Source organism: Quercus robur, chromosome 3, assembly GCF_932294415.1.
Source record: "Quercus robur chromosome 3, dhQueRobu3.1, whole genome shotgun sequence".
NCBI classification, from domain to species: Eukaryota; Viridiplantae; Streptophyta; class Magnoliopsida; order Fagales; family Fagaceae; genus Quercus; species Quercus robur.
Window position 1 is genome coordinate 17231662 of NC_065536.1, and position 13661 is coordinate 17245322.

Below are 13661 nucleotides of genomic sequence, written 5' to 3' on the forward strand. Positions count from 1 at the left end.
CGAGCATATCTATTGGGAAGCAAACTAGTGTGCGGATGCGATGTCAAGACTTGGCTGAAAACTCGCCTCTTGTGAGGGGGAATCTTATAACCCTTGATGAGGAGTGTATTTTATCATTGTGATCTGACTATTTAATACTATGATATGTCCTCTTGTTTCCTAGTTCTTTCTTTTTGAATAAAATTGCAGATTATCAAAAAAAAAAAAAAAAAAAAATGATATGTCTTGCAATATATTTAAAAGCCAAAGTCACCCCTTGCAATATATTTAAACCAAATCCAAACATCAAACTTTATGGGTTATATACCCATGGGATGCATGTGTTATGTGTACCAAACTTAAGGAACACCTTAATTTAAGCCAATAATCAACAATAATGATGCCACCTAGCAGTTTAAAAAATTTCCTCCAAATTGGGTTAGAGCTAAAGTTTGTCCTTATTTTCATGGCCATCAGTTTGAAGAAATGTGGATACCAATTAACAGTGGTGCTTATCTCAATTTTGAAGAGGAAAACAGGAACTACTGTTCCCTATATTCACCGTTGTAAATCTTGGTCTATCATTCTTGGGGATATTATGGACGACCAGTGTAAAAAACTCAAGTCATGCGTAGTTTTTGAAAACTCTTAGTGTGTAAATGAAAAGAAGTTATGCAGAAAACAATTCTACTAGCATTTGTTCTGTGCTTTCATTTTAAATCTGTCACAAGACATGTAATTCTTTTAACTGAAACCCCAGCACTGGGATGCTTGTATAAATCTACTAGGAGAAGATTCAATCCTGGCTTTGGTTCCCATGATGAATCAACTAAAATACACAAGAAACTAGGGTGCTTCTACCTTCGACCTTATGCTGTCTTGTCCCACATGGAATAGAAATAAGTGGAGAGGCTACCGTGTGGGTGTATAAAATAAGAGCAATCAAGACCGTCCGAATTACTTACCTGGACGGGGTCAATGGATGACCATGAAGGCCCATTGCCTAAGCCTGTGACTTCCATTGCACTACGGAGGGGTGCTCGCTTAAGGTCTGTCCAAGTGATGGAACCTGCGTCATAATTTGTTGCGGTGGGGGCCTGTGTTCGCGCGGCCCCTTTCCATTTCTAGTTCAAATTTTTCTTATGGACATATCCTGGGCTTTGGTGTATGTAGGAGTTATATCTTGGGCTTGTATGAATAACTTAAGAAGGTAACTGTGTTTCATCAGTCTTAAAGCATTCACATCAATTCTTGTATAAATGTGTAAAATATATATCTTGGTTATTTTTATACATTTTGAACCAAAAAACATTTTATATCAATCCGTTTAAAAATGCATAAAATCTTCTAAATTTTTTAACGAGCTACAATACTCGTTACATGGGCATTCTCCATTGACTCTCACCTCTCTTTTTCAGGTGTTATGCGCTCTCTCTCACAAAAAACCCACCCTATCCTTTCATCCTCCATTCTCTCTTCCTCTCTCACATCTCTATCTCTCGTTCAAAGCATGCCACCGAAGTTCACAACGTGGCGAGATTGGCGCGTGGCGTGTGGCGTGGTCTCGATGGTGGCTGTGTGGGTTTGGGTCGATGATTGATGGCGACGACATGGGGAGGTCTCGATGGTGGTTTAATCTGAGTTTATGGTGTGGGTTTGGGTCGATGATTGATGGCGACGACATGGGGAGGTCTCGATGGTGGTTTAATCTGAGTTTATGGTGTGGGTTGGTCTTGGTTTGTGTGGGTTTGCTTGGTTTGGGTTGATTTGGGTTGTGGGTTGATCTAGGTATGTGTGGAGGCATGGAGGCATGGAGACGATGGCGTTTTGATTGGCGTTGATTTTTCTTTGTGTGAGTTGATCGATGTTGGTTGATCGATGTTGAATCTGATTTTTCGTGTGGGTTGATCGGTATGTGTGGGTTGATCTGATTTTTCTTTGGTTTCTGATGATTTTTCGTGTGGGTTGATCGGTATGTGTGGGTTGATATGATTTTTCTTTGGTTTCTGATGATGGTGGTGATGGTGGCTAGGTGGTGATGGTGGTGGTGATGGTGGCTGTGGGTCTATGAGAAAGAGGGGTAGTGAGGGAGTGAATAATAAAAATTAGTAAAATAATGAATATTTTAATGAATAAATGTGTAAAATAGATAAACTGATGTGGGTGTTTTGTAAAAGTGGAAGTGTAAAATAGAAAAAGTGGGTTTTTTCGTGTAAAATAGACAGAAAATTTAGAAGAACTGATGTGAATGCTCTTAAAAATAACTAGTACGACAGTATCAATTAATAAATAGGAAAAATAATTCATCGCTCATCTACGGGACATAGAGTTTATTGGAATTAAATTTAAAAAATAAATAATATTGTAATTAAACAACCAAAAGGTGCTCGGACTCAATGAAATTGACACCTATAAAAGCAGTTTGATTGTTGTCTTCTTGTCATTATGTGCACATTTTTAGGTGTAAACTTCTGATTCAATGTGATCTTTTAGTCTTCATAAACTATCAAATAATCAAATTAAAGGGGCTTAAAAATTTATATGAGGATTTGAAATCATATTAGATTAGATTACTCCATGGTAAATTAAATATAACACCAGATCAAGCAATCAATATCCACTAAATTGAGGTTAGACTTATAATGGCATTGGTAGTTCAACCTTTTAATTTTTTTTTTTTTTTTAATCTTTGATGTTCATCCAGTGCACAAGTTTCACTTTCACTGCGAATATATATTACTGGGCCTCTCATACCAGTTAGCAAAAATATATACTATATAAAGGTAATAGGACAAAATTTAGTTACATAATTGGTTGTAGCCTTACGTAGTATATTTTTATTAGATATGAATTTTGACAAATCTATAGTTGGATTACTTATTCTTATTATGTCCTCTATGCTCGCAAAATTTCTAAAAAATTATAAATCAATAGCTATGTCATCAATAAATTGTTTAAATTATAAGTTTTTATAGTTTAAAATTATGTATAAAATATAAGGTTATAAATCATATAGTAAATAATATCTGATTGACACAAAAGTTGACGTGTGTATTAAGAGTGTAAAGAACATGCAACTTAATGGTTAGATTTTCAAAATATGCAGTAATGTTTATCTATGCTACTATTTAAGAGGCTTTCCCTATTTGGACCAGATTTTTTTTTTTTCCAAAATGCCCCTACACCTGGACAAAATTGGAGGACAATCAAGTAAAATTATATTTCTAACTTTTAAACAACCCACTACAGAATAACTTCACATCCACTAAACCACTACTAAAATTTAAATTTGCTACAATCACCCCTATTAAAATACGGCAACCAACTCTTCCCTTCTTCTTCTCTTTTTCTTATTTAAAAAAAAAAAAATCATTTGCAAGATCTCCTCTTTTTCCCCTCTCATTCACATTAAGTTAGTTTTTTTTTTTTTTTTTTTTTTTTTTTTTTTTTTAATTTTATAATTATTATCCTTGTCCCATCATTATAAAAAAAAAAAAAAAAAAAAAAATTGCAAGAACTTTTTTTCCTCTCCTTCACGTTAGTTTGGTTTTAAAAAAAGGTTGGTTTAATTGTTTAAACCCCCAACCCCCCCCCCCCCCTCCCCCCCCAAAAAAAAAAAAAAAAACTCCATCAAGAAAACTCTCACTCTACGTGCAAAACCAAAACCACCCTCCCAACTTACACAATCAATTGCAATTTCTTTGCAATAACTTCCTACTAAATATTACTAACAGCTCAGTAACAATGGTTACTAACCTTAACAAACTTCTCCTAAACTCAAGCAATGTATTTTGCTATCGAAATTTTAATGAAAAAAAATATATTCAAGCATGGCATTTTTTTTTTCAAATGAATTCCAACTTCTCATTAACTCTTACTCAGGTCTAAAACATAGTTCCAATTAAAATTCTTTTTATTAAAAAATAATAATAAATAAAAACATTAACAATTATCCTTATCATCTTTTCTCTCACCTTTAAATTAGGACTCAAGTTTTTAACTTCAAAATCTTTGATTTTAGATAAACTTCTCTCCCACTCCTACGATTCAAACTAAATAGTTTTAGTTCAAATAGTTCCCATGTTCGCCACTTCCAAATCTTACGTTTTTTAATTAAAAAAAAAATCACTTCTTCTTTATTTCACTCTCATTATATAAGCACACACGGTCTCTATTTATATAAATATATATATATATATATATATATTTCACGTCACTTTTTAGGTTCTTTGACTTCTTTCCATAGATTTTAGGATTTCATCAATTTTTTGCTCACTTCATCATTATCTCCAATTTTAGAAAGGTTTATTTCCTTTGACAATGTAGAAATTATTAATTTATTAGTTTGTGTATTTTTGTTTTCATAATTTTTTTATTAATCTTACCCCCCCCCCCCCCTTTTTTTAATCTCTTATTCTTTATTTCTTTCTCAAGTCTTTTTTCCAGTTTATTTCCACAATTCATTGTTTTGATACTCTCAGTCTCAACAGCAGAAATCAACACTTATATCATTCCAAATTTGCACATATCCAATAGAGTAAATTTCTCATTCAAAGAAAAAAAAAATTCCCACGTGATGTATTGTTATAATTTTTTTTTTTTTTTTTGTGAGAGGGCGATAAAAAAAATTATTTCACTTACAAATGCTTAACATTCATCACACCTTTAGGTTTTTTTTTTTAGTGATTGGAAAATGTATTGTAAGGTTATAATCTTATGCAACAATCAATTTTGTAACTAAATTTTATTCAAAATAATAATATTGCCAATTGGGAAATTTGCAAGTAAAAGTTACTGTAGAGAGGATCATCTTAATAAATTCACTTTCTTGGCTCAGAAAAAAGAGAAATTAAAAAAAAAAAAAGAACTTTCATAGTCTTGAATGGCTGGCGTTATGATGCCGTTTGGAGTGGGCATCTGCGTTTTCAGATTTTTTTTTTCCCTGTGCGTGAATAGTAACATCACATGGATTCACTGTGCAGAGGATAAAAATCACTATTCACGCACTGTTCATCACTATTCACAGCATTGTTCACGCACTAAAAAATATTAAAAATGGGTTCTACGGTACTATTCACATATTTAAAAATTATTTTGCTACATTATTTTCAGTTTTTAGTTTCAGCCACAATATATAGGGTCCGTTTAGACACAGCTGAAAACTGAAACTGAAAAAGAAAAAAACTATAGCAAAATAATTTTTAAACGTGTAAATAGTACCGTGGAACTCATTTTAATGAAAAAGTTACTGAAAAATGAAATTTATAGGTCCTATACAATATACACTAATTGATTAAAAAAGTAAAACTTTGCGTTTTTCAATGGCCACACGTCCCACATCGTAAGACGAAGGAAGAGGAGAGGTAAGCGCATAGTATTAACGTGAAGCATGCGACAAATAACAACATACTTACCTGGACGGGGTCAATGGGTGATCCATAAGGCCCATGGCCTAGGGTTGTGGTCTCCATTGCACGTAAAGGAGGGGCGCTAGCCTAAGGTCTTCCTAAGTGGAAGAGCCCACGTCGTTATTTGTTGCTCCGGGGGCTGCGCAAGCGCGGCCCCTGCTAAATAGTTAATTTTCTTATTCTTTTTTGACTTGTACTAAACATTTAATATCTGACCTTTATATAAAGTAAATTGCTTAGAATTAAACATATTTGATTTAAATACAAATCTTGGGAAGCCCTGTCAAAATTTTATTATATAGAAAAATGATATGTTTAATACCTCTCTATTTTATATTTTATTCAATTAAGTTAAATTAAAATATATATATTATAAAACTTATTTTAGCTAAATTCAAATGGAGGGAAATACCTATAAATTAAATAGGAACCATCCACTTAGGATGTGAAGGAGGTTTTATTAATTTACAATTTAAATTAATTTAAGTTAATAAAGAGTAATATATTTTGTAATTATATTTTCATTTAGTATATGAAAAATTATAAATGTAACATAGGAACAACAATAAATATAAATTTTGTTGTACCAAAATGAAAAATATATAATTTTTCTCATAAATTCTAAAGGTAAGTTAATGAAAATATTCATTTTTTAATAAAATTTATTTATAACATTTTGTGAATCATTAAAAAGAATATAAAATTTGGAAATTATCCTTTTAGTTTTAAACAAACTATCTCAAACCTTATTTTTTTGCCTACAATTCAAAATACCAAAAAACGTAACTAGGAAAATTAATATTTTCTTAATAAAATTAAACAATGTTTAATTGGACCAATTAAGAAAACAATTTGTTGTTGATAACCTATTAAGGTTATTCTCTTTGCAGAAATTGTAATTTCGTCCACCCAAAACATATTATCAAATAAGTAATTATTAGCAAAATCTAAGAATTAAATTTCTATATATGTATTGTTATAAAATAATAATAATAATAATAAAATTGCCAAAGCTAAAGTTTGTCATCCATCCGATTATTTTCATTTGGCTAATCTTTGCTTTTTACTAAATAAATGGCATTATAAAGAACTTCTAATACAACTATTAAGAGTACTTTGTCCACCACAAAAGATTAAAAAATAAACAAAAATTAGTAAAGTCTCATAGTTTAACATCGAAATTGAGCACTATAAAAGAATAATATTATATTTTTATATGTTATATTTATTTTCATTTGGCTAATCTTAGGGCTAAATTTTATCATTTTTCTATATACAAGTTGGATTTGGACAAAGTTAATTTTGTCTATACACAGTTCACAATGAAGTTTTAGACTACTAAAATAAATTGAATTAAAATTTAAAATAATTACTCTAAATAAAAATAAATCTAAGAGAATTAGGGTTCAAATCTCTTTCACACTTCGTAACAATTAAATTATGAATAAAATTTTAAAACACATGTATATTTTTAAACCATTACATGAATTGAAAATTTTAACTACTCAAATCTGAATTGGATACGGTGGAATCCTTAAAAAAAAAAAAAGGTAGTCATGAAAAAATGGTTAGATTCCATTAAAGATATTCCTTTCTAGCTCCTAGAACTTGACCTAGCAAACAGGGGTGCATATGAATTGGTTGGACGCTTGGACTTTGTAAAGTACCTGGACACTTGGAGTCATGGAGTGTTTATGGGAACAATTGGACACTTGGAGTCTTGTTATCAAGAAAACTATGGGGAAAAAACAGTGTTGAGTAAAAGTGTTTGAGTTAGAGTTTTCAATTTAAGGTGTTTAAATACTGTATTTTGAGAATACACTTAAATCATTTTAAGTCACAATTCTAAGTGACGTTTTAAATATACTGAAAATCATGGGACTCACATGATTTGACCAAACACTCCATCAATGTCAAACTAATGGATCCTCTTTCTCACTTTTCACTTTCCCCTCTTACTTTTTCTTTGCCTCACTTTTTATAAACTCATGCCTATTAATAATTTTATTGTATGTCATTACTTTAAAAAAAAAAAAAAATTTCATACACATACAAACCACACATTTATGTGTGTGTGTGGTTTTTTTTTTTTTTTTTTTTTTTCACTTTTTGAAAACATTTTATTAGAAATATGATACCAACAGCATTATGAATATTTTATTCAAGTATTTCCACAACACTTTTTAAACCACAATATTCCTATCATTTCAAAATTTGTTGTTTGCAATCACTTACTAAACCGCCCTTTAGTGCTTTCACGAAAATGATTTCTCTTGTTCACATGGATACACACATATGGGAAGGGGTTCTTCACATCACATGCACCCTTGGGATTTTTTGCTTAGGAAATACACTTATTCACATGGGAAACAATTCTTCTTCAAATTTTGGAATTAGTATAGGACTATAGGAGAATTTTTTTTTTTTGAAAGGTATTCTCTCAAAGACCAAATTATGTATGGATATATCTCATATAGATTCTTGAGAATTTTGAAAGATTTGTTTTGGTTTTTCCTTTGTATTAAAATCATTTTCATCACTTAATCTTGACATGGTTTCCATAAACATTGGTTAATCTTTCTAATTTTTTTTTTTTTTTTATATAATAAATTTGATAGTTATAATGGAGGAGGAGAGATTTAAATAGTGAATCTCTCTATTGAAAATACTAGGATATACTACTTGAACTAAAAGGTTCTTAGCAAAATTTGTTTATCATTAAGTTGAAGACTAAAATTCTAAGAACATTTTGACAGTCACAGAAAGCACCTCAACAATGAGGTAAGTAAACGAAGGACTTGTTCAGGCAGAGACTAATATTCGACCAGGTTTCTTAGTTAGCACCAATATGGAAAGTGACTGATATTTGATCATCCAAAATATTGTTTTGATAAAACTAAAACCCTCTCCAAAATCCTAAATTGGTTAACAACAATGTTGTGCCTCACTGCCTCAATGTGTTACATTACACCAATGAATCTTTCATCCCACATCACTATTGTATGTCAGGATAGGGGACAGCTTGGTGTATAAATAAGATGTGAGCATGACAGACCAACATACTTACCTGGACGGGGTCAATAGGTGATCAAATAGGCCTATGGCCTAGGCAAGTGACCTCCATTGCACCTAGGAGGGGTGCTAGCTTAAGGTCTACCCAAGTGGTGGAGCCTACGTCATAATTTGTGGTAGCGGGGGCCTGCGTTCGCGCGGCCCCTGTCAATGCTAGTTCAAGCTGATTTATTCCCTATGCAATCATCATAAACATGCATCACTTACACCAGCCTAAATTTATATAAAAAGAATTTGATGCTTAGGTGGTTTTATATTTTAAAGAGTACATGAAAATGGACTGTTTTTCATATTCTGTAAGTTCAAAAATTGGTTGTAGTTTAAGGATGTATCTTTACTTAATATCTTTTTATTCGAAGTGAATTTTGACAAATTCACTATCTTTCATGCAAAATATTTAGAAATTTAAAGATCAATAGCTATGTCATCAATAAATTGTTTAAATTGTAAGTTTTTGCAATTTAAATTATATGTAAAAGATAAGTTTATAAATTATATAATAAACAATATCTTATTGACACAAAATTTGACATTTGTATTAATAGCATAAAGAATATGCAATTTAACAGTTAAATTTTCAAAATATATAGTAGTGTTTATTTTATTAAGGTTGTAGTCTAAGGCTACAACCGATTTTGTAGCTAAACTTTGTCCTCGTATAAATGCAACGAAAAATATGTTCTTCATTGAAAACGAAGTTAAGACTATTTAAATTCAATGTAACCCTGAAATATGAATTCAATAAGCTTAGAAAATTTGAAGATTGAAGCTATCAAGTCAATCTATCAAACTTTTACTAGTCAAGCTGTTGATCATACAGCAAACAGACCATAGGGAAGTTCTCATTATTTCAAATGTGTAGATTGCAGAACATACATAAAGCAGTTTATGATATTCAGAAACATTCAGTCAAAAGTCATGTTTTCTGCCTCATGCCTTATGGAATCAAAGAGTGCAGAAGACAGATAACGCTCTCCAAAGCTGGGAAAGATAACCTGTATTCAAAACAAAATCAAACAGAATAGTTAATGGACTTGAGTTTCGAATACACAGACTAGTACAGCTCTAACTACATCTGTGCATTTGATACAATCCTACACATAATTGCAATGGAAAAATGAGTTAAGGGTGGAAAAAGTTCCAGTTTAGGTCTGACAACTGGATTGCGTACATCATCTTTTGGAGTGCCCAAACCCATATTGAACCTTTTTTTTTGTGCTTAGCAACCCATATTGAACCTTACTTCCATACAGACTCAACCTGGTTTAAGCCAACTTAGGAATTTATACTTTGAAGTAGGTAGGTCATTTAATATGAATCAAATCTGATTCTAGGTTAGTTAAGCAGGTATGTAATACTTATGCAATTCCTAGGAACACCAGTAAATTATTAAAAATTAGGCCAAATTATTCTGAAAGTTTTTTGAAATCAATTTTTTTTATAAAAGTTATTGGACAAATATATATATTAATTTCATTTTTAAAGACCCATTTATATAAACAAATGAAGACAGGACTCATCAGTGTGACATTATAGCCCACATGCAGCAGTACTGGAGAGCTTGAAGCCTTGAACATATAATTAATGCTAAGATCACAAGTATTCTGCAACATCCTTCACCTCTTGGGTTAGGATGAGAAAATTGAAGAAATATAAATTCTAAAAGGAGTTGTATGAGACATAATTAGAGGGCTTCTGGAGCAAATTTTGAAATTAATTAAATCAAGCTAAGCACAATACCATAATACATATAATGAAGTGCAACAAAGATTCTATATCAATTTAAAGAAGGCACTTGGACTTACAGCAATAAGTTTTCCAGCATTTTCTGGCCTCTTTGCCAACTTTATTGCAGCAGCAGCTGCAGCACCAGATGAAATCCCAACCTGCAAAATACATGCTTCCACGTTCAGCATAGAAATGGATTGTAAAAAGTTCTTATAGAACCATTACACATCATCTTAAATAAGTATCCTACCAGCAAACCTTCTTTCAAGGCAAGCAGCTTAGCAGTTTCAATAGCTTCCTCACTTGATACCTGAAAAAGTTACCAAAAACATCTTGATTCTGTGAAAGGAAATCTATGCCTGAATATGCAGCTGCCAGAGATCAGAGAGTTTCCATGTAAACAATAGCCGGTAATTGCCACTACGCTTCAACAAGATTCAAACAGATAATACTACATGTTATTGTGCTAGCACTGTAACAGGTTCGTAGAACTATCACAAGGATTTGAACTTTTGTTTTAACTTTAATCGGGATTGTCCAAGCCCAGCTTAGTTTTTCCCTCCCCCTTTTTTTTTTTAATGTACAATGTATTTAATCTGTCACTAAACGATTATTAAAGCCCTCACAAACTCCAAGAAAGTAGAACGACCAATTTCCATAAGAACTCATACAACAATATGCTCAAACTTATCCATGTATATGTATTCCTTATTGGTCTCCAGAATCATTTCTGTTTTTTATACTAAAATGCAGATATAGAGTGAGTAGTGTGACATATTCATTGAAGAGAATGATCAATTTCATGATTGTATAAATTTTCTTTTCCTGTCTCACTCACAGAAACAAAAGAAAAAGATAAACAAGGTCTTCCAGAACCATTTTCATTATCATACTGAAGCCGAAGCAAGTGTGACTGATAATTTATTCATTTCCAAAAATATACTTCAGAAAATAGAGCAAAAGAGTCGATTCTCTAGATGATATAAAGAAACAAGATCCATTGCAAGCCCCATAAAGCAGACTCACATCAAGATGAAATGCTCTTAAACCAAATATAACTGAAATGAACTTTACACTAAGGACTGAAAAAAAAATCCTAAAATAAACAACCCTCTAAGACTATGATAAAATTACATAAAAGAAATTTCTAGGCAAAACTTACAAAAACCTACTCCTTAATGTCCTTTTGTGGAGCCTACTTATCTGCCTTTAACTTCCAAAATTCACTCATCCATAATGATAAAATAATGTTCCAAAGGAGATAAATGAGTTATAGCTCCATTGCAAAGACAATTCTACTTGCATACCCATAATTGCAATATATTCTGACTATGCTCGTGCTTTTCATCAGCATGAAACACTTCTAACAATAGCACAAGCATATAATTTTACATGTGAAATCAAGGTGAGGGAAAATAAAATGGTTTCCGGACTCACTTGAATAACTTCATCAAGCAGCTTCATATCCAGAACAGTAGGTATTATACCAGCACCAATTCCTTGGATAAGATGCTTGCCTATGAGATGTGTAAGCATGCATCATACACAGTCAGAGAACTGCCACTTGAAATCAATGCAGATGAAAGAAATAATATAGATTTAACTATATATCACATATGCTTGGTTAGTCAACTACAGATTCGGTAATTCAAACTTATGCAACTTCTATCTCAATTAAAGAAAAGGATTCTTTCCATTCTATCTCAAGCTAGTTTGATTAGCTCAAGCTAGGACCCAAGAGAATATTTTAGCTCAAGAAATTAAATTCCCTTAATTTTAGATTAGTGATTTTAGAATTACCATAAAATTAATCACCACAATACATATGATGCTTTCCCATTATCAGTTTCCAACAGATAGTTGGGTGCAGTAAATGGTAGCTGAACTCACCAAAAGCAACCAAAAATAAAATACATCCCTAAATCACACATTATTCATCACTTCTTATTAAGTTTTTACATAAAAGTTTAAATTTAATAAAATTTCCTTTGGAAATTTCTTAAGAGGTGTATAATGGAACCTGGTTAAACATCCACCTCCAGTCCTCAAAAAGCCTGATCAAACCAGCTTAGTGTCACTCAAGCTCCACCTGTAGGGCAGTTTCCATTCACACTAAAGCCTGCTTACTTAGCAGGTGGACAAGCTTGTGCAAATTTACTAAATAGAACAGTTCCAGAAGATATATAGCTATTTCATTTATCAACCCTATTATCCAATAACAACAGAAAGTACAGTTATCAAACAGAACTGTTACATTAATGTTTAATACCAATGCTAATGAGTCACTGATGCGCCTCAACAGTGAAACTTCAGCCATAATACACCTAGCCTTACAAAAACAACAATTTTGTCCCACCCTCCTTGAAATTTAGTGATAGCACTCCAAAATGGTATCTGCAAAATGTGTTACCTACTGATACTTTTCAAACCAATCAATCAAAATGACACTTATAAAGTTACAATATGACTGGTTTAGTTTTACTTAATATCACAAATTGTTATTTTCTAAGGGGGTGACTTTTTCATACTAATGAAACCTGGAAATCCGGAGACTTTTTCCTTGTACAAATATAATTCAAAGTCAAGTATAGAATTTCACATATACACAAGGGAAATGGCACGAACGAAGATTAAAGAAGTCAGGGCCAAAACAAAAAGTTAACTGACCAGGCTGTCCTCCATTCAAGACTGCACTTTCAACTGGTTCTACCCCATACACCTAGACATTACCAAGAGAAAACACACCATTAGGAACATGTCGTAGCAACGTGAGTTCTCTCTCTCTCCCTCAAAACAGAAACACAATCACAATCACAAGTCAACCTTTATCTCAGGGTTTTTCTCCTTGAGGAAATTTCCTGCACCAGTGACTGTACCCCCAGTCCCTATGCCTGAAACCAGGGCATCAACTTTCCCTTCTGAATCTCTCCATATCTCTGGGCCAGTGGTTTCATAATGGACCTAAACAAAGATTGGCAGCATAATTAATTAAGGGTGTCAACTGTCAACCATATATTTGTTATCACAAAATATCTAACACAAAGAATACCTTTGGGTTGGCAGGATTTTCAAATTGCTGAAGAATATAGCTATTAGGTATTTTACTTCGTAGTTCATTGGCCTTATCAAAAACACCATAAACACCCTTGGCAGGATCTGTAAGGTACAACTCAGCTCCGAAAGCTTGAGGAACCATTCTTCTCTCAAGACTCATGGAAGATGGCATGGTAAGGATAAGTTTGTAACCCTTAACTGCAGCGATGAACGCCAATCCAATGCCAGTGTTACCACTAGTAGGCTCAATGAGAACAGTCTTTCCGCCATTCAAACATATCAAGAATCAAGGGAAAGATATTAGTTCAAAACTTCCAATAATATTTCTTTTTTGATCAGTAAGTTACACAAGCACTTAGTAGTCTTTACCCCATGATCTCACCCTCCACATAGCACTTGTTAGGGGAGGAGGAGATGTCA

General features: G+C 32.4%; 1 protein-coding gene and 3 non-coding genes across 11 annotated transcripts in view; 3 read left to right on the forward strand and 1 right to left on the reverse strand.

Annotated features, from left to right (window-relative positions):
* Positions 1-936: 936 nt before the first annotated feature.
* On the forward strand, positions 937-1097 carry LOC126720134 (U1 spliceosomal RNA). Its single transcript, XR_007653289.1, has one exon. It is a non-coding gene; the product is annotated as a U1 spliceosomal RNA (small nuclear RNA).
* Positions 1098-5385: 4288 nt separating this feature from the next.
* LOC126720137 (U1 spliceosomal RNA) lies at positions 5386-5547 on the forward strand. Its single transcript, XR_007653292.1, has one exon. It is a non-coding gene; the product is annotated as a U1 spliceosomal RNA (small nuclear RNA).
* A 2899-nt stretch (positions 5548-8446) lies between these two features.
* On the forward strand, positions 8447-8607 carry LOC126720108 (U1 spliceosomal RNA). Its single transcript, XR_007653268.1, has one exon. It is a non-coding gene; the product is annotated as a U1 spliceosomal RNA (small nuclear RNA).
* Positions 8608-9172: 565 nt separating this feature from the next.
* The window catches only part of LOC126717298 (cysteine synthase-like), a 34195-nt gene continuing 29706 nt past the window's right edge, over positions 9173-13661 (reverse strand). For all 8 annotated transcript variants that reach the window (XM_050418828.1, XM_050418832.1, XM_050418835.1 and 5 more), the window contains 7 exons: positions 13237-13500; positions 13011-13148; positions 12855-12906; positions 11625-11704; positions 10438-10497; positions 10265-10345; positions 9173-9454 (listed from right to left, as the gene is read on the reverse strand). In XM_050418828.1, coding sequence (XP_050274785.1) covers positions 9365-9454; positions 10265-10345; positions 10438-10497; positions 11625-11704; positions 12855-12906; positions 13011-13148; positions 13237-13500 — 765 coding nt within the window. In that variant the 3' untranslated portion in view covers positions 9173-9364. The remainder of the gene's footprint in view (positions 9455-10264; positions 10346-10437; positions 10498-11624; positions 11705-12854; positions 12907-13010; positions 13149-13236; positions 13501-13661) is intronic.